The sequence below is a fragment of the Barbatula barbatula genome (genome assembly GCF_947034865.1).
Source record: "Barbatula barbatula genome assembly, chromosome: 22".
Lineage (NCBI taxonomy): Eukaryota > Metazoa > Chordata > Actinopteri > Cypriniformes > Nemacheilidae > Barbatula > Barbatula barbatula.
Window position 1 is genome coordinate 10,560,797 of NC_136785.1, and position 20,678 is coordinate 10,581,474.

The 20,678-nt window shown below is 39.5% G+C and overlaps 2 protein-coding genes across 7 annotated transcripts in view; one reads left to right on the forward strand and one right to left on the reverse strand.

Moving 5' to 3' along the window:
* The window catches only part of nrg2a (neuregulin 2a), an 82,346-nt gene extending 81,383 nt beyond the window's left edge, over window positions 1-963 (reverse strand). For all 4 annotated transcript variants that reach the window (XM_079486410.1, XM_079486417.1, XM_079486414.1 and 1 more), the window contains exon 1: window positions 672-963. In XM_079486410.1, coding sequence (XP_079342536.1) covers window positions 672-777 — 106 coding nt within the window. In that variant the 5' untranslated portion in view covers window positions 778-963. The remainder of the gene's footprint in view (window positions 1-671) is intronic.
* Window positions 738-19,442, forward strand: LOC306911233 (uncharacterized protein). Of its 3 annotated transcripts, none has more exons than XM_079486422.1 (9): window positions 738-1,121; window positions 2,517-2,583; window positions 3,791-4,112; window positions 8,640-8,787; window positions 8,904-9,021; window positions 10,643-10,684; window positions 10,869-10,910; window positions 14,496-14,727; window positions 18,556-19,440. In XM_079486422.1, the coding sequence occupies exons 3-9, from the start codon at window positions 3,947-3,949 to the stop codon at window positions 18,783-18,785; spliced, it is 978 nt and encodes a 325-aa protein (XP_079342548.1). In that variant the 5' UTR covers window positions 738-1,121; window positions 2,517-2,583; window positions 3,791-3,946; the 3' UTR covers window positions 18,786-19,440. The 3 variants fall into 3 exon arrangements, with proteins under 3 accessions (XP_079342548.1, XP_079342547.1, XP_079342549.1); XM_079486421.1 differs by having other exon boundaries at window positions 955-1,121; window positions 2,517-2,763; window positions 18,556-19,442; XM_079486423.1 differs by having other exon boundaries at window positions 955-1,121; window positions 2,329-2,583.
* Window positions 19,443-20,678: the final 1,236 nt, after the last annotated feature.

Sequence of the window (20,678 nt, forward strand, 5' to 3'; positions counted from 1 at the left end):
TTAAAAAAGTAAATAAAACATTTATAATAATGATCCAGGACAGGTGTACAGTCCATCATTGTGCTACTACTACACAAATACATATTTATATAATAATGCTTCCTTTCAACAGATAACAGGTTCATTTGATCATCAACTGTGAGCTAAAGGAACAAGTGACAGACATAATAGTGCACATTTACAAAAAAATATCTTAATACCATTTACTCAATTCTGAACTGAAACATAAATTATTCATTTTTTAACTTTCTTACTTGAGTTGACAATCTTTGGAAACAACGATTACATTTACATCTTCACACATACAGTCTAACGTTCCAGCCATCTCGGATTTTGGGAAATTTCCCAGGTCAACCCGGAATGTTTTCATGTTAATTCATTTAATACGTTTAATGTTTTAAAGTTACTAAATCATTAGTAACATAAAAACAATAATGTTTGAATGCTGCAAAATCCAGACGTTTTCTCAGGGTTAAAGGAGGGGAATATGCTAAATCCACATAATAATGTAGGCCAGATAAACAACAAGAAAAATATCCTAAAAGGATTCATGATAGGGCCTACACGTGGCACTTTAAGCCATGTATAGTATGTGTACATCAAAGTAACGTCACTGATCTCCTTGAAAGAATTAATAGACCCCAAATAAAATGTTGTCGTGTCTAACTTACCGTGATTCAACCGTTTGCTGTCGTTTTTTGCTGTTTTACAAAAAACGAATTTTGTAGAATCTACATGCCATGAAATACGCAGCACCACGGTCCTAAAGCTGGACATTAAGAGTTCATATGACTATCCTGTGAACTGCGTGACCCCATACGATAATATTTTAGAGGAAACTTACAAATATGTAAGTTGTCACGCCAAAATAAAACCCTGTACATGTTATATACTTCTGTTTTTAGCACTCTAACTCGCGCGTCTTTATTAATAAGCCAATAACCTTTAGGCGTCAATGACGTCAAACCTGGCGCGACAAGACACGCTGCGTCTGATCTGAACGCGATGTTATTTTCTATAAGAACTGAATGATGCTTTTTGCAATGTGAGATAACGTATGTCATGTAGCTGCGTTAAGATTCGTAAAAATATCTACTTTTGTGGGTTCGAGCGACACAATGGTGAGTATTTGGCGGGTTGTGTAGCTTATAACCTAATTCATTTTCAGTCATCATATGGAGCATTTCGCTGTCACCACACGTTGGAGTGCCGACAAAACGATCTGCATCTTTCATACACGTCAACCGCAGGCCGACTTGAGCTTCACGTTTGTTCGTTTTAGATGATTTGGCAATGTTGTGAGAACACGCATTAAAGCACCTTAACATTTAAAATTGAATCGATTAATAAACAGCGGCATGCACGTTATGAGTTCATGTTTTTTGGGCATTAGTCAGGAAAAGTTTAAATATTATTATTCTAAAGATATTTTGTGATCTATTTTACATCTTTTTTTTTAAATTGGGGCCTGATTTCATATATTGACAATGTATTTTGGGGAAAACCCCAACTGAGAGTAACTGTATTAGATCCAACAGACCATTAACGTATGCACCAGCAGATGGCGCTGTTGATTAAAAATCTAAAACCAACAACCGCGGAGTAGCCCCATTTGTGAGATATGAATGATAAAGATCTTTCGTGGTCGTAACTGTGTTTATAGTGAGAAAAATGGCCGATTGTGAAAGAGAGTCAACATCTAAAGTACAAATTTAAAGTAAAATAATAAAGATCAAGCCAAGAAACAGTAAAGTCTACAGCGGCTGACAGTATTTCGAATGTGACTGGAAATTGTATGGAAATTAAAACTATAATTTTCACACATATATTAACATCACTATAGTTGTTAAACGGATCAAAACTCGTTAAAACAAAAATCTAGTATTGACGGGTAGAAGAGTATTTCTCGCACTTGTGAGACCCCTAGTGTTTGATTGAAATAAAGCACCTAATGTATGTTTATAAATCAATCTGTTTGCCTGTACTGGTGCCAGGTCTCTTAACATTATAAATATAAATTATGACACAGTTAAATCACGCAACGTGTCATCTGCATCAACCCAGTGCCTTAATCTCGATCAATAATAGTTTACATAAATGACCTAACAATTTATAAACGGGGAAGTTTTGCAGATATACGAAGTAACGTTAGTTCAAAAGGAAGATTTCAAGTAATGGGGCAGTTCAATATTCTCCAGAAAATCACAGATTTGTGTCATCATTTCTGCACTAATGGGGAACAGGCTAACATGAACATCTGCTGATCCTCTCGCTATTTTTGTGGTTTGCTAAAGAGTGATTAAGTTCTGTCATTTTTTCCTGCTACAGCCGCCCCTCCTCCTCAGTTTCTCTCTCTCTCTCTCTCTCTCTCTCTCTCTCTCTCTCTCTCTCTCTCTCTCTCTCTCTCTCTCTCTCTCTCTCTCTCTCTCTCTCTCTCACACTCTCTCTCTCTCTCTCGCTCTCTCGCTCTCTCTCTCTCTCGCTCTCTCTCCCCTTCCTCTGTCTTTGTCAAACAGGATGCTGCTACTTCATTTACAGTGCCAACAGCTGAGGTCTGCTTCCTGAGTTTTCGTCCAACCTAAGGTAGTTACACGAGCAGAGAGGAAGCGTGTGTTTGTGTGAATTTGTTAGAAATAGGAAAAGAAAAGAGAGAGAGAGTATGGAATGTTGTGATGTCAGCAGCTAAGTCATACACAAAGCTAAGAAGGACACACAAGCACTCACTTTCACTCAAAGTGTGCTGTGGAACATCGGCACCCAGCTGTGAGTACAACTTTACATTGAAGTCGTTTTTTCTTCTCTTTCCAACTTTCTGTTGTGTTTTTTTTAATCTCTCGTGTTTTAGGCTGTGTTTAAGACACTAAATATGGAGGCACAGAGACATATTTTGTCCTGTCGTGTTTCTACAGTATTGTGAAAGCTGTAACTCTTTTAGCGTTACGGTTCTGTCTGTGTCATCTCAGCCTCTGTCTAATGTCTTTTTGAAAAAGGTTGAGGCATGCTAGTTCAATAGTGGGACCATGTTAATATAGAAGAAGGGGGCAGCTGCTGATGAAAGAAGCAAACTCCATTTTTGAGGAACCCCCTCTCTGTTCAGGCCCAGAATGCAGAGGACCGGTGTGGTTGAGTAGTGGAAAATTTTAAAGAGACAGTTCACCCAAAAATGCAAATTATGTTATTATTTATTCAGCTCATGTTGTTTCAATGTTGTATGACTTTCGTTATTGAGATGTTTGGCAGAATCTTCAAGCTGCGTTTTTAAACGCAGGATTCGTTTGGTAACTGACAATTCGATTTCGATTCAGAGTTGATTCTTAACGTGCTAATAAGCATATTTTTAGATGTCATTGTGTCGCTTTTGCTTTCAGACTAGTGTCGGTACTTAAGTTTATTGGTTTATTTGTCACATGCAGCACATCGATCTTTGGAAATTTGTGGATTGATTCAGAATTGCTAGGAGAATCATGATTGATATGCGAGTCAATCTAGATTTTTCATACAGTGTCATTTTATAAAGACCAGAAAGAGCACATCATTCACTTCTATTGTATGGGAAAGAGGTTTGGAATGACATGGGAGTGAGTAAATGATGAGTCTTACTTTTTTGGGTGAACTATTCTTTTAAGCATTTTACTCTCATGCAACAAAGAAACTTCAAGAGTCAGCAGGACTTTATTAACATACTTTTCACATAACGCTCCAAAAACAGCACAGGAAGGCGCAAGTTAACAAACTTTAAAAAACATGCAGATTGTTTCCAGATGTTATACTCTGTCATTTCTCATGACAGCGTGTCCTGCACATGGCTGCTGATCGGTGATGAGAGCTTGTATGTGGTAAAGGAACGTCACAGCAGTGGATTCGAGCACCAGGCTGTGCTTCGTCATCATTTCCATCATCCTCATTTTCAAGGCTCAGGATATAAAAGAGTACCACATACACAGCCATGCTACAGCAGATCTTAAAAGACATGTACATCGACCCCGATGTGCTGGACGCACTGAACGATGAGCAGAAGAAGACGCTCTTCCTGAAGATGCGCGAGGAGCAGGTGCGACGCTGGAAGGAGTGTGAGGAAAAGTTGGAGAGGGAACCGCACCAACCAAAGACAGGTGGGTCATGGGTTTATCGAACACCAAAGTTTTAGGATTCTAAGGGTGAAAACATTGTTATACATATGTGTTTCTCTGGTTCCATATGTCTTGTTTGAAGAGGAATCCGAACCTTAAATCATCACATAACAGCCGACTGATGTGTGATCTTTGTAGATGTAGTTTAAAATTGTGATTTCTACATTCTTAATCTACGTAATGTAAAGTACTGTTTAGTCATACTTCCTGTATGGTTCTAAGTAAGAGCATATTATTCATTAGTCATCATTTAGGACATTTTCTCAAGAGACACAGTTTCCTTTGCGGTAGACTCTCATTGAAATTTAAAGTGATAGTTCACCCGAAAATGAAAATTCTGTAATGAATTACTCACCCTCAAGTTCTTTCAAACCTGTATACATTTCTTTGTTCGCTTAAACACAAAGAAATATATTTGGAAGAATTATTGACTACCATAGGAAGAAAAATGTACGTACATATTTTGGTTCCGTATCCTTTTAAGGTCTTGGGGATGGGATGGGTCGGGTCATCAAAAATTCTTGAGTTTTAAAAGTAGGATTGCTACCATACCTCCCCCCAAAACTGTAAACAAAATACACTGCAAGTCTGCTCTTGTTCCAGTTTACCGGCTTGAAATGACTCAATATGGTCAGAATCTTCATGTGGTACATGACTAGAATAGCTCAGCTGATAGCAAACTATCCACCACTGCTAAACATATCATGTGGTGCTACACACTTATAAAGTCTTGTGATCCTAGAAGAAGCTCTTAGGGACGGACACTAATGTTTGGTCCATAAAACGAGATCGGTACAAGAGTGAACTTGTAGACTATGAATGTGCATCACTGACCATACGCTGAGGGTTTAAGTTTTCAGATTCCATCACAAGAGCAATAAAATGGGTTTTTCCTCAGTTCTTCCCCTTAACGCACAAGCTGTCTGAATAACAACTGTCTGAAAAGGGAGGAGAAAACAGCTGACATATGAGAGGAATGCATCTGAGAGATAGAGGTTTCTTTAAAACAACACAAGAGAGGGAGGAAACGTAAACATGCATGAAAATGAATCTTTATGTTGTTGAGTTGAAGCTACACTCATTCACGCATTTACACTAGTTGGACGTACAGAGGGCTTGTGGAATCTAGCGTATCACCATTGTTACTGGAAAAACCTGATATTTCATAGACTTATTGAAAACAGTGGCATAGAACATAAATGGCTGGTGAGGTAAAGTACAGGTGAATTTGGGTAAATAACTAATAATTCGTACATGTGTCCTATGTCAGTGGTTCTTAAACTTTTTCTTTGCATGGCCCCCTTTGTGTAGAATGCATAAGTTATAAGTCTTAAACTTATAACTTAATTAAACAAAACATATTTAGTTTATACAATGCTGGAACATCAGTTCTTTTGGTCAGTGGGCTTATTTTATTAATGTTTGATGCATAAAATCTTTGATACATTTCTAGATTTAATAAAATGCCAAAAAATCTGCATCAATCCACTGCCCCCAGTTTGAGAACCACTGTCCTATGGTGTGACATCAAAATTCTAAAAAAACAAAATGTTAATATAACATTTTATATATATATATTTTAGCATAAGAGAGTTGTTTTCATTGTAATATTTTTTCCAAATTCTTGCCATCACATCATAGGATAAATTTGCTTATTAGTCTGTCAACCTCCATTTACATAGAGAATGCAAATAAGTTAGGACTTTTGGTTTAGCACAGAAGTGCACCAGTAAGTAATGTACGGACCGCTGAAAGGTTAAGTTGGCTGGACATGTTCATTACTCCAGAAGGAAGTCTTGTTGAGCCAACAACAAAGCGGTTATTATGAGGTCCCTGAGCTTCAGACCTCAGAGGAGAACAGAGAGCTCTCTGTCTGTTTCAGACAACTGCAGCTGTTCCTGCAGGTCAGTGCTTTCCTCACACATACCGACACAACACGCTCAAGATCAACAGACATTATTCACAGAGACACTGCCCATGGTGCATGTTATACTGCAAAATGATCAAATCAAGAGTAATATAGAAGGAGTCTCAGAAGATAGACTGACCGCTGCATTAAGTGAGTTGGCTGCACGAGACCGAGGAAAGAGTTTTGTTGCTGACCCAGTTTTCAGAGCAAGACAGGAAACGTCAGGCAGGCCAAGTTCCTTTCAAACAGATGACTGCCAGCAAAGCAGGAAGTATAGAGGAACACAGACGATCAGAAGAAACTGAGACGGATGAGACACAGAGATTGTAGGTTTGAATAGCAACAGATGTGAACCATTTTGTGATGATGTGTCAATGTGTTTGTAATTGCATGGTTTTATCCTAGCTAACATGGAAAGCAGTAACTTGAAAGAGCATTTTATTAACATATGTTGTTGCTAAACGTTCTAAACATTGATATAAAATTTAAGAAATTATGTTTTAACTTGGACATGAACATAACTTTTAGAAATAGTTCATCCAGAAATAAACATTCCATCATCATTAAGTCACCCTCATGTCAAGAAGATATACAAAATGTCTCAGTGGTTGTATTCATATGATGGAAGTCAAAGGTGGCCAAGGTTGTTTTTTGTAGGGATGAACAACTGATCTGACCATACGATTCATGATTTATTTTAATAAAATAAGACAAATTAGAAATAAACTATTCGCTTTGTTTTATTTCTGAAATGCTACACATTTTTAAATATCAAATAACAAAACTAAACTGCAATTTAAAAATAAATTCCAAGTCAAATATAAAATAAATACAAAAGTCTCTTTAATATAAACAAACTAAGACTTTGTTTTACGTTCAAGAAATATCAGCATACACGTTTGAGTTTGCTGTAACACAGCAGCCCCTGCTGTTTAAAACGGCTATTACGATTCATTTAACATCTCAACCGACTTAAATCGTCACATGTTATAATCGGTTTTCGACCGGCTCATGGTGAATCGTTACATCCCTTCTTTTGGGTGAACTATCCCTTCAATGGGAATGTTAGCAAAACGTTCTTGGAACATATCTGTTGGGTGGGACGGTCAGTTTTGTAACATTACTTTTTAGAAATACATTGTTAGATGTTTTGTCTTTTTTTTGTGATGGTATATCTCTACCCCAGTATTGTAATTATGATTATGTCTACAAAAGTGTCCAAGCATTGCCTTCATTAAACATAATAGATACAGTCTCTTGATGTGACAACTGCAGTGAGAAAAAACAGCTGAACCTTCACACAGACGTCTTTGTAAATGAGTTTATTTCATTAACTGAACACATTTACTGAGGCAGTGCATGACATTAACATTATAACTGAGAGATGTTATCACACTGGCTCACAGATATGTCCTCCGTTAAATGCTGTTTTGTCATTGTCATCTCATTGAATGGCCATTATAAAAGTACAACATTTCTGCATTCAATGTATTAAAGGGACAGTTCACCCAAAAAGGAAAATTCTGTCATTTACTTGCCTTCGAGTTGTTCCAAATCTGTATACATTTCTTTGTTGTGATGAACACAGAGAACGGTATTTGGAAGAACGCTTGTAACCAAACAGATCTTGCCCTACGCATTGACTCCCATAGGAAAATTTACTTTCTCTTTTTTTTGTTCTGTTGAACACATTGAAGACATTTTGAAGAATGTAGGACAGCAAACAGCTCTGGGTCACTTTTGACAACCATTGTATTTTTTCCTACTATGGTAGTCAATGGGGGGCAAAATCTGGTTATAATCTTCCAAAAATCTTGCTCTGTTCATCAGAACAACTAGATTTAGTCAGATTTGGATCAACTTGAAGGTGAGTAAATGATGATCGAATTTTTGGATGAAGTACCATTTAAAGCTAATGTTAGCATTAGCATACAGGCCCAGAGTCATTTAAAGGTATCATGAGGCAGGGGTTATTATGCGTGGAATAATATTTAAAGTGTTTTTATTAGTCTCTAAATAACACGTTAGGTTAGGCGAAGACATTTGAAATGCCAACAAAAAATTTAGGTGTTTTTTGTTACTGTCTTGTGACTTTTGGTTTGGCTGGTATCAGGTATGTGTCAGTCAAATTGTTCAACTGGCAAAAGAACAAGTTCATCATGAGAGTCTTTTCCTTATTTTCTTGCAAACCTTCAATAGTTATGTCTCCTTAAACAACCATCACATGTGTCATGCCATTCATTACCTCTGAATTCAACTTCCTTTTGCACAACACAAAATAAGATATTTTGAAGAACGTTGATAACCAAAATTTGACTTTAATCAAGTCTATGCGTTATGCAAATTCAACACAATCTCAGAGGAATTCATAACTATTTTACAGCTAATTTATATGAATTCATACGATCTTAGTACATTTTAGTATGATTTGCTTTCACGGCAGTAACTGTAAGTTTAGGGGTGGGGTTATTGGAGGGGCTTTAGTTCTGCTTTTCTCTTATAATCGTACGTTTTTGTACGATTCACTTCGTACAAATTAGATGCCTCGTAAAATTTTTACAAAAAATGAGCTTGAAATCATTCTTCATCTCTCTTTGCAGCGCGTGGCAAAAGGGTGAGCTGGCTGCTGGGTCGAGATGGAGACGTGCATGTCGCTTTTATCGGGGAGGTGGATGAGCTTAAGTCCCCAAAGATCATCTACTCGGGGTTCGCAGAGACAAAAACAACCAGCGTCCTTCACAATTCACGGTATGGATATATGTTTAAGAATTAAAGCAACTTCTAAAGACGTCTAAAGGGTGTCGCACGGTTTCTTTTTTAGGACTGATCAATGATGTTCTTGTGTTTATTGTCTTTTATTCTAGCAACCACCCCATAGCTGTAAAAAGCAACTTGGTGAACCGAACGTCAGCAGAACCTGTACGATCAGGGCGGGAAAACCTTCCTCCCAAAGACCATTCAGGAGTTCAGCTAAACTTTAAGGTGTATGTTCGTGTATACATGTACTTGTTTACCCAAACTTGATTCTAAAACTGGTGCCGGTGCGTATCCGTTCGTGCGTGCGTGCGTGTGTGTGTGTAGGTGACCTTCCTGCTAGTGTCATTAATCTCGGACACAGCCGAGGGGCAGCGAGACGGACTTTCTCCACAGGGAGAGTCATCGTTCAACAGCCAAATAAATCACAACCTCCATCTCTCCCTCTTTTCGCACTTTCCTTTCCCCTTTCCTTCCTTTCTCCTCTGTTATTCCTTTTCATCCTTTAAAGAACACACCTCCCACTACCACCCACCTCTCCATCTCTCTGGCGCGACATCTCTCTCGTTTCTTTGTGCTCATGTATCAATATATCGGTTTTAGGGCTGTTCTATGATTAATCGTGATTCATCGCATCCAGAATAAAAGTTGTGTTTACATACCAAATATCTGCATACTTATTGTGTATTTGTAAACACATACTTAGATATTTAGGACACATCTGCATGTTCGTAAACACATACTTATATATTTAGGACACATCTGCATGTTTCTATTAACATTTCTAAATATTTAAAATTTTATGAATATTTACACATACAGTTTATATATATATGCATCCATATATGTCCTAAATATATACATGTATGTGTGTGTGTTGATAAAAACAAAGTAATTATCCATAGTGCATGGACATATATTATGTAAACACAAACATTAACATAAACAACGTTTATTCTGGATGCAATAAGTCGTGATTAAAACTTTGAATCCATTTTCTGGATGTGGTTAAGTGTCATTAGACCCCACAGATACTCCAGGCTTATGAGCAAATAGGTTTTTTAAAACCAATCGAGATTTTGGATCATTTTTCGGTCCACGCTACTCTGTGAAAGCCAAAACAACTTCGTGTGAATGCGTTCTTTATTTACATGTTTACGGTTAAACTAGGAACACATAGTTTGTGCCGAAAAGTAAGTACAGTTAGAAAAAATGCCAATAGTTGTGTGTCGGAGTGATATTTTTGTCCACAGAGATTGAGCTATCGATGCTGCCGAAATAGAAACCAAGCTATCGCCAGGTTCCTGTTGCGGTTGCAGCTGGTTAGAACACGTTGTGATGCTATAGTGATGTCATCCTTAATTAGTGTGTGTATTACTGTACCTCAGAATCACAGGGTGTGTGCTATGTGTTTAAGATTCTCTACACCGGTTTTACACTGGATGTGTTAGGGGGAGATCTACTCACCTTCTTCTTTCTTGTTAAACTACTGTGGAGGGTGGGGGGGTTGGACTAGGGTTTCCATGGCAACACCTTGCGCAGCGAGCACACTCCAGGGAAGATGTGCTGGCCAGTATTACCAGACTATGATCTTTCACTTGTTAAACACAAACATATGTCCTTCAACCTCAGCACATGTGACTCATTGCCACCAGTTAAGAACTGTGGGATCGTCACAGAAACTCCAGACCAAACCCATTTTGAGGGCCCATTTGAAGTTGACAAGCTTAAGATTTTCATATAAACTTTTGTCATAATTATATATAAGATGTTATACAGATGCTTTGTTTGTTAGAGAGGGAATAGTCTGTTTTGTCCAGTACTTAAGTCTTGACTTTTGTTTTCACAGGAGAACATTGACAAAGAGTTAAGGACTATAGCGCCCCCACAGGTGTGTTTTGATGTTGCAGCAGATATGATCAGCAATGGATTTGATGTTTTGTCACAGCATATCTTTAAAACTGTACAGCTGTAGTGTAGTCACGAGGGTTCATATCTGGACCCCCAACATTTTCTCATTACATTAAGAATGCTTTAATATGACTTATTTTTAAATGGATTCTCCTAATGCTTAGGTTCCAGTAGATGGAGAGATGCCACCTTCACCTGAAAAATATGTAAGTAATGTGTTTTGTTAAGCTTAATATGAGTTGTTTGTTAAAGAAACTATCCCTTATAAAAAGAATCACAATTTCATATTTAAAATTGTGGAATTTGTATTATAGTATTGTACAGCATTTTATAATATTATTTATTTTATAATTAGATCTTCTAACTATTGAACAAAATCAACTAAAAGTCTGTAAGTTATAGGTTGACCTCAATACTACATGCTACCTGGTGCATGTGACAGCCCGAAAGTGTTGTTACATAATGTTTTTTTATAGAATAGAAATGAAAAGTGTATGTCATGAGTATGTATAAATACATTTTTCACACGTGTATTGCATCATGTGATCTTATCTTGCATTATATCGTATCATGTTTAGTGGCAACACTAGCAATATTTGTATATGCAACTGGTGCCATGTGTGCATTAAAAAGATATCAACCTGCATAATATAATTTCTTCTTACAGGTTTTGTTCACACTCTCCATTAACACGGCTTACGTTAGTGTGTTCTTCATTTTGACTTATAAACTACACTGTAAAAACAACTAGGATTAACTTCTTTTTTGTTATTTGTGAAAGTAAAAATGTACTGTAAGTAAAATTTTCTTTTAAAAACAAGTAACGTTAACTTGAAAACCCTGGATGCAAAACTTGCTCAAATAAACACAAAAAAAAGTAAATCCTGCTAGTTGTTTTACAGTGTATGCGAATATGTTATGTGGAATTGTTGAGGATATTTTGAATTGCCTACGGTAACAATGTTGTGCAGATCCATTTTCACAATAAACTGTGTTTTGCATAACGGGACAAGTGTAGTCCTGAGCTCTGGCAGTGAATCGACACTGTTCCCAATTCCACAAAGCCATTTTTCAAATTCACAAGCTCATTTGGCTGATGTGACCAGAGGCTGCTGGAAAGTCCCTGGATCTCCCACCACCGTTCACTGACATCAATGCCATTAACACTGACCGTTTTTTTGTGTCTTTCTGAAATGGGCTCCAAAAGTCTGAAAAAGTCATAACATATAAAGTTATGCACTACTTTGAGGTCAGTTATCAGATGTCAACTATTTTGTACAAAAGGTCAGCTTTCCTTGCTTCCATTGAGGCATACAGAATGCCATTTGGAATGTTCTTGAGTCATGCTGGGATAGCATGGATCATCAGGTTTGCATAAACTTGTGGAGTTCATTCCCGCTTTAGTGTACTGGGGTCATTTAAAGAGACAGTTCTCCCCAAAATTCATTCATTTACACCCACATGTTTCTTTCTTACAAAAGCAAATATCTTTACAAAAGATATTTTGAAGAATGTTGGTAACCAAACAACGTTGGTGCACATTGACTTCCATTGTATGGCTACAAAACAAATTTCTCAAAATATCTTATTTCGTGTTTCACAGAAAAGAGTCATATACAGGTTTCGAACCACAAGAGGATGAATAAATGATGACTTTTGCTGTGTTTGCATTGTCACCTGTAGTGCCTGTAAATATGGGTCGGCATGTTCGACTCGGTCTCGTTCATATTACAGTATTCACAGGACTGGCTGTGGGCACAGTGTCAGTGTAAAGGAATGGCCCGCTCTGAGTGTTGGTGGTCTATTCTGGCGCTCGGCTCTGAGTGGAAGGGAGGGGTCGGGGTCAGAGCGGCAGTTCTTGTGTTCTCATCTTGAGATCGTTTTACCCTCAGCTGTCGCTCTGTGCAACACTGATCCCACCTGTTTTCAGGGCCTTGACCCCAACAGCTGAGCACAGCACACAACACTTTAAACACGCTGTTAAACGAGTATTCGTGCGTCTACATTAATCTGTGACTGCAGCATTTTGACCAAATATCTTTTTGGTCTCCGTATAGATGGTTACATCAGATGCACACGCCTGGACCGAAGTAAACAGGCTTTGTTAAGCAGTCTGGCTAGTGGCTAATATAACTATTTATATTTTAGTTAAATTGTAATAATATAAATTATATTAATATTTTCTGGTATAATAATGGTTGTAAATAAACAACTTGTTCAATGGGTCATTGGGTAACGGTTATTCTACTAGTAACTAGTAAATATTACTGGCTAGACATAAAACTAGGTAATACTTTACTTGTTTTTTCTTTTGCTTGTTGTCAGAAATAATCTGTTCTTTGCGGATGTGTACCAGAAGTAAAGTTCGGGTCCCAAAAGCGTGCATGGCCAGTAACGTTTGCTTGTGTTGTTGCTTTGAAAGCGTCGGTAGTCCCTATGCAGTACAATCTAAGATGTTGCTATGGGGGTTATTTCAGAAGAGCCCACCCCCTATATATTCTGCCCCTTCATTAGATATGGCTCAGGTTTGTAGACAAGACCAAGTAAGTACCTACTTACTAATGCTAATATTCTGCAAATCTCATTGGACCCCCCCATGAAAAAATGTATTACATAATGTACAAAGCATATTTTAATATAAAAGTGTTTTGAATGCTGATAGAGAGGGTGGCGCTCTCAGTGTGTGTCCTGTAAGTCGCATAGCTGGAAGGCAGACAGGGTGTGTGCGTTCTGCAGGTGGACCTGAAAGAGCCCGGGGGCTGATTTGGGTCTCTGCGTTCCTCAAGAGCAGATGGTTGATAAAGTTGATTTGGGAATTAAAACGGGCGAGACAACGTGCCTGTCAGTCACAGATGGATAGGATTGTGGGACTATCCCCTAGGGTTGGGGCAAGGACCTCTCGTTTCTGATTTCTACCTAGATCTATCTCTTCCTGTCCTATATGCACATACACATCTTTTTCTCCCTTTTTTTCGGAAGCCCCTGGGCAGGCCAAGTCATGGTACACAACACATTTCTGTTCTGTCTTAACACTGCATGTTGATGAGTTAAAAAAAATGTGTGCATCAGAGTGATTACACAATTATTACACAGCTGCTTTGTAACAATGAAAATTGTAAAAAGCGCTATATAAATAAAGCTGACTTGACTTGAGAGTGAAAAAGAGAGTTTGAGGACGTTTTTCTTCAACTGTTTATGATGTAAACGAAGGATTAAAAGTTACTCAAAGGCTGTTTTTCAAATGAATGAGTTTCATTTCTTCAAGGAAAGATGTATTAAATTAAAAGACTGAAGGCATCTCGGCTTCATCTTAAGTCTGTAATGCAGAAAACAGTTTAAGGTTTGCCTGAGAACAATTGTTCTCACACTGCCATTGACTACTACTGTACCATAGCAGAAAATAATTGTGTAATTTTCTTTGTTCTGTTGAACACAAAAGACGATATTTTGAGGAGGGAAGCAAACCGTTCTGAGGCACTTTTGAACACCATTGTAATTTCTCTTTCTTTGGTAGTCAGCGGTGCCTCAGAACTGTCCGTTGCCAATGGTTTTTCAAATATCTCTCTTTTTGTTCAACTGAACAAAGAAATGTTTACAGGTTTTGAAAAACTAGAGGGGGATTCATAATTCATGACAGAATTTTCCTTTTTGGCCGATTTATCCCATAAATGTTCAGTTCCCCCTTACAATCGCATAGTAAACCCATCTTTTGCTTTGTCAGAACCTGCATTTTGATACACAAATTGCAACTTTTACTTCATGGTAAATGGTTTATTTTGTGTCTATGACAGGTATCCCATCAGCCTCAGGAGAGCAGAGATAATGCTGAATCAGGACAGTCGGAAAATGACAATGCAATCTTGTCCTCGATTTGCTATCGGCCCCACTTGAGATCTTGTCCCCTGACACCCTCTGCCCCCAGTAGCCTTGCCCATACTGACGCAGAGGCCAGGACGACCAATCTGCTGCCTGATTTGTCTAGACTCCGTCCTCAAGACACCCCCAAACCACAGATCAACAGAGGTGAGGATCTGTGCCCGGTTGCATAAAGCACCTTAAGTTGACTCTGTTTCTTAGTCTTTGTAAGTCTTTGTATGAATGACATCATAAATGACAAATTCCTTAAACATTGTCCTTATAAATGACTTGTATCCCCTTACTTCTTACAATAAGACATCAGAATATTAACAGACTATTTCGTTGCTTGCTGAACTCTTAGTATTGTATTTTTCTAGAAACAAATTCAGTACATGTCAAACTAACTTTAATGCCACGCATTAACACTTGGTACCCGTGAACCATAATATACTGTATGTATCAGATAGAATGTACAGTGAGAATTATAGTATTCTCATTTTTAATGCACTTCAAAATGTATTTATTTTATTATTTTGTCTATTGGAAACTCATTGAACCATCCCCTCTGTCGTCTCTCTGCTGATGATATCTTGGACACATCTCTTGGGTATATTTCTCAACATGAGAAGTTTTTCCTCACACTTCTATCACCTCAGCAAATGTTATGACTCAATCAAAAAGCCAAACTTGCTGCCATCCAGTGTATATTATTAGAAATGACACTAAATTCACTGTCATTTCTCTATTGACCCCCCTGCTGGGCATATAGAAGAAGTGCAGCTTATGAACACTCCTACAGTAAATAACACTGAAATAATGACCTCGCTTGACCCGCCATATCCTGGGACAGGTGAGGTCATCGAGTTCAGTTTAATGTAGAATATCATGAGATCCTCTGGAGGGTTGTTGTTGTTATTTAATTTATTTACTTGTGTATATATAGACTAGATCCATCTAAATAGTGTTATGGCATATTCAATTTAGTTTTTTTATATACATATATTAGTTTATGCATTGTATAGTCATATTTAATGTTGTAGCACTTTGTTTTCCAAAACTCTTAAGCCTGGTTACTTTTCTGTCAAGTGTGAACAGATATACCTGGATGTGTGTCGTGTGTGTGAATAACTCGCATGAGCTTTTAACTTCATAGGTGTGGTTCAGAGCACGTAAGTCACGGGAATGTGTAGCGTGCATGTTCATCCTGGCGTGTGCGTGAAAGCAACAGCTTCCCACAGCTGCTCGCGCTGTCTTTGTGTGTGTGTGTGTGTGCGTCTCTACGCTTCACCTTCAGAGGGAAGGACACGCATTCCAACGCTGCTTCCCGACTCTGGCCCTGGGCGACGCTCGGCCGGAGCTGATAAGTGACAGGGCCCCCAGCCTCCGCTCCGCTCAGATCCCCCTCCCCCTGGCAGCCGTGACCCCCCCGCGGCCTGGCTCAGCGCACAGACGTGCCGCTCCGGAATTCTGCCCTCTGCCCCACTTTTGCCCCCCCACTCCGTAGTTTCTCAGCGGTGGGGGCATTTAAAGAGATAGCGTGCTTTTTTCTGGTACGGAGTTGTCGGTGTTGCTCGACTCTCATCTCTGCTATCTGCATACGGTGACTGGAATAGAAATGATCCCGTATACATTATACACATTCCCTTTTCACACTATTTCTGCGTCAGACGTGGCGTGAAAACTAAATTGCTCACATTATAACAAACATAGGTTGAAGTGCGTCACAATGGATTTTTCGGTTGATGTAGACACCTCCAGCTACTTTTATTGGCCATATGGGTTTCAAATAAAATATTGATATAATATACAGAAATAATTTTTAATGTTTGTTTAAATAAATTATGGCTGTTCCTGGCAGTTTCTGTATAATCACCCTCAGATACACATTTTCAGCAATACACACATTACAACAAATGCATAATGAGTTAATGTTACTTTCCATCTAAAGTAAAGTTGGATACATAGCTATTTTTACATTTGACCAGCCTCTAGCTCACAGCTGATTGGTTCGTGTTAATGATCGTTCTGAGGTGACACACGGCACTGTCGCGTTCAGTGCAGAAAGACGTGTTGCGACTTGTTGTCAGGCGAAGCGGAGTGTGATGCTGTGGTTTTGGCATTTAGTTCGCTGCGATCAGGTGCTTGCAGGCTTTGTCACAAGTGATTGCACGGATGAAGCTGGCGGGGGCAGTTTTGGCCTGGAGCTGGGAGCAGAGAGTTTGGTTTCAGCCGAGCTTTGGGGGGGTGGCTGTGAGTCTCAGGTTCCGGAGGTCGAATTCTGGTGGAACGCTGAGGTTACGGGAGGATGAAAAACCGCAACACCGGCGAGCGACAGCGTCGTCACGCCGGTGTCAGCTAACAGCGGGGAGCTTGTGCGAAGACACAGTCACGGACACACACGCTAACACTTGCGTTGTGTTTGTAGGACACAGAACGGCTACTAGTGGGGCGTAGAAAATGCGGTGGAACAAACAGCTTTAGATCATGAGTGTTACTCTGGGTGTGTGTGTGCGTAATAGTACTGTGCACGCATGTCTGTCCGCCTCGGTCGCTGGAGCTTATCCAGGGTTTCCGTGGCGACCACACAACACAGTGAGACAATCAGTGGCAGGCCCACGCAGTGCGGCGAGAGGACATTAACACAGGAACCACAGGTCAGAGGCCAGGAAGGGAGAGCGTGAGAGGGAGGGAGAGAGAGAGAGAGAGAGGGGACAGATATGAAGAAGAGAGGGTTGGACACGAGAAGTGAGCAACCGAAAAGGTGAATCACATGAAATCTGTCTATTCATATTTCATGACAAGCAAAGAACAAAAGTAAATGTAAGAAATTACATTGTGTTTTACGAAAAATAAGGCTTTTTTTTTACAATTAAAGCTGCAATTCGTAAATTTTGCCTCCCCATCACCTCTGTTTGAAACCTATAATTGCAAGTTACTTTGGTTAAAGTCAAATAACCTCAAACTGATATCTCTCCAATATCACGCCACACATCTTAACGTACTGATTTTGAACAAAAAAGTTAACCCGATTTTCATCACAACGAAATTTTTTGCCATGTATTGGCTATAGTAATATTTGTTGTACTGGCCTTAATTTAAGATTCTAAAAATGGCCAACGGTCATGAGAATCACCTTGAAATACCTTAAACTCTCAATATTCAAATGTCAATGACAATTTGTAATGCTTTTTAAAGTAGTGATCCCCAACATGGGCTTTATTCTTTTAACTTTGAGTATAACACGTGACCTCGACATGTTTTCATGGGATTCACCGAGGTCGAAGAGAAAAGACACGAAAACAAAAAAGATGAACTTCTTCAAAAGAGCTCTCTGTTAAAGCCAACGCTTCGTGATCCAATACATTTAAACTGACCCGACCGCATATGTGATTGGGCTGTTCGAGCGTGCATGAGAGAGAGTGTGTTTTTAACAGAAAGAGTTTGTGAGGGGCGAAATGTGTGTCATAGTTTGTGCGTGTAAAGGAGAAGGGGTAGGCTATATGTGTTTGCGAGAGAGTGCAGAAGAGAGCGAACGTACTCGCACATCTGTGTCCCCTGAGGACGAGGCTAAAAATAATCAGCTCCTCAAGCCTTCTGGTGTCTGAGCAGCGTCTGTCTGCTCTCTACCGCCATCCCTACGGCCCTCCTCTCCTCCTTCCATCCCTCCATCTCTCAATTACACACACGCGCCCTATAACGCACACTTCTTACGCACCCATAACCGTGCACACACACACACACCAACTACACCCAGCTGCGTCCCTGCTCTACTTCCTGCGCTGACGACCTCCGGTCTGGCAGCCTGCAGCGCTGGAAGAAAGAGCCAGGGACACTGAATAGAGATTTTAAAATGTATATAGAAGAGAGTGTTTAGTGAACATAAAAGGGAGGGATAGAGGCGGGGTGAATGTGCAAATGTTTTGAAGTTGTTTCATGTACCATGTTTTTTTTATCCGTCCTTGACCCTTCTCTCAAAATTTCTCGTTATTGCAGGAAAAGATTTCAGAGTGGTCGCCGCCTCGAAACGGACGTTCTCTATGGACGTGGGGTCCCAGATAAAAGAAGATATCTGTTTGGGGAGGGGCCGTGTGGCTCAACTCATGAAAACTTTCAGTGTGTCTGAGGAGTCACCGCCCTCTCAAGCCACACCCCGAGCCAACAAACCTCAGATTCCGGAAAAGCCTAGTCACTTGAGGCCACGGCCCTTACCCACCCTCAGGTAATTGACAAAGGACTGACCCCGCCCTTTTGGACGCTGAAGGACACCCCTTAAGAGGTCTTCTTAGCCTTTCTCAGGAACTATTATGCAATAGTAATGCAGCGTATTCAATCTTTTTTTCCTCTCAATTGTATTTTTTTGTATTTTTGTATTGTTTATGCAGTCTAAATATAAGTATGTTGTACAATTTTCAGCAAGAATGAAACATCAGTCATATTGCCACATCAATATTTGGGCAATAGTGTTGACCTGACTGTATAACGGCACTGAAATCATATTTTCGACTATGTGTCTGTTTTTAAGGGTCGCAGGACATCTTGATAACCAGGATGAGATTGAGTTACTCAAAACTAAACATGCTCCATACTTGATCACATGTTTACTTAAAGATCTCCAGATATCCAGTAGGCTAAAGTGTCAACCTGGCTCAGTTTGTCATGTTGTTCATATAATAACATTTTCATCTTTCGTTATCCGGTCATTGGTAAAGTGGCAGCAGTCACCTTTCATACGTTCATGTATATCATTTTTTTTCACTGTCCCATTTGCTTGCACTTAATTCTGTATTTTATTAACTTGTGTTCTGGAAGAGTTTGTCATCCACACATTCATGACAAGAGTGCAATATCGCCTCTGTAATAAAACGATCAAATCCCTTCAGGCTCTGGTAACAATTTTCTCCTCAGTGGCTTGACAAGCTTCAGACTGTGTTTATGTTCAACATGTGCTCATGACAAGTGCTTAAACAGTAATCTGAGGTCAGTTCTTATAGTTGTCACATCCTCTCCAATGTACATCTAATCATGATATATGATTGGTTTCCTGTCATGAATGACAATGGATCACTCACAAAAGAGCTGACAGCACTTGCAAATCATATAGATGTAATCCGTGCATACGTCAGGAGCAGGTAAGTGTGGGCTTCAAGCCAGATAAGAAGCAATAACGGTAACAGTTTATGACAAATAAATTGTTAGATAGTCAGTCATAAAAGTACATTTATGATCATAATTGTATGAGATGTGTATTATATCAATGTATAATTGAATATTTTCAGTTATTTTTTCAACTTTATTTGGACATTGAGTTGACTTCATGAACAGCAAATAGTATTTTAAAGATATCATTTTCAATTTAAAATACTGTTTAAGTTATAATAATGGCTGCTATGCCCCTGAATACCACAACTCTACAATTTTCAAGAGTTAAGTGTTTTGTAGCATGTGCTGCAGTAAACTACATGTCTGTTCTTAATTGTGACGTCATCATCTTTTGTGTGTCATTGATCATGAGTGCACATGAGCACAACACTCATAAAAAAACTGGTGCCCAGTACTGCAAAAGTGGCTGCAACAATCGCATTGGCTGTTCTCCGATGCACAGAGACGTCGGTGAGTTGTTTCCAGGCCACGGTGTAAGGCCCATTGCAAACAACCTCCCCCCCCCCCACCCGTGAAAGCATGGCTGTCGCCGACAGGGCCCTCAAATGAGTGATAAAAAGGGCCGTTGTTTCCTTTGCAACAGGGGGAAGATGAGACCGACGCTTCTGTTTTTCTCACCCTGCCTCTATCTCCTAACGCCACATAATGAAGGCAAAAAGAAGAATAAAGAAATACTTGGAAGGAAGCAAAGCGTGCCTTTACGGGGAGAGTTCTCCTCCCCCTTGTTCTTCCCCAAAGGAGCATATAGAGGAAAGGAAAACGAGGAAAAAAGGAGAGCGAGTCCTGGGCCATGTGATAGGGCGAGCATGCGGGCACGGCTCGGCCCCCAGGCAGAAGGAACAGGGGTCTGCTGCATGATTAATCTGGCTGAGGGCAGGAGGACCGCCACAGGCCTGCCGCATTAACTCCCTACTCGCCAGCTACACGCACACACAAACAAAAAATACACACCCACG

Bases quoted from the DNA above. Each gene is read 5' to 3' on its own strand.
- LOC306911233 (XM_079486422.1), top strand. From the start codon at position 3,947: ATGCTACAGCAGATCTTAAAAGACATGTACATCGACCCCGATGTGCTG. The intron at 9,022-10,642 runs GTGTATGTTCGT...TTGTTTTCACAG, and splicing joins GAGTTCAGCTAAACTTTAAG to GAGAACATTGACAAAGAGTT. The intron at 10,911-14,495 runs GTAAGTAATGTG...TGTCTATGACAG, and splicing joins CACCTTCACCTGAAAAATAT to GTATCCCATCAGCCTCAGGA.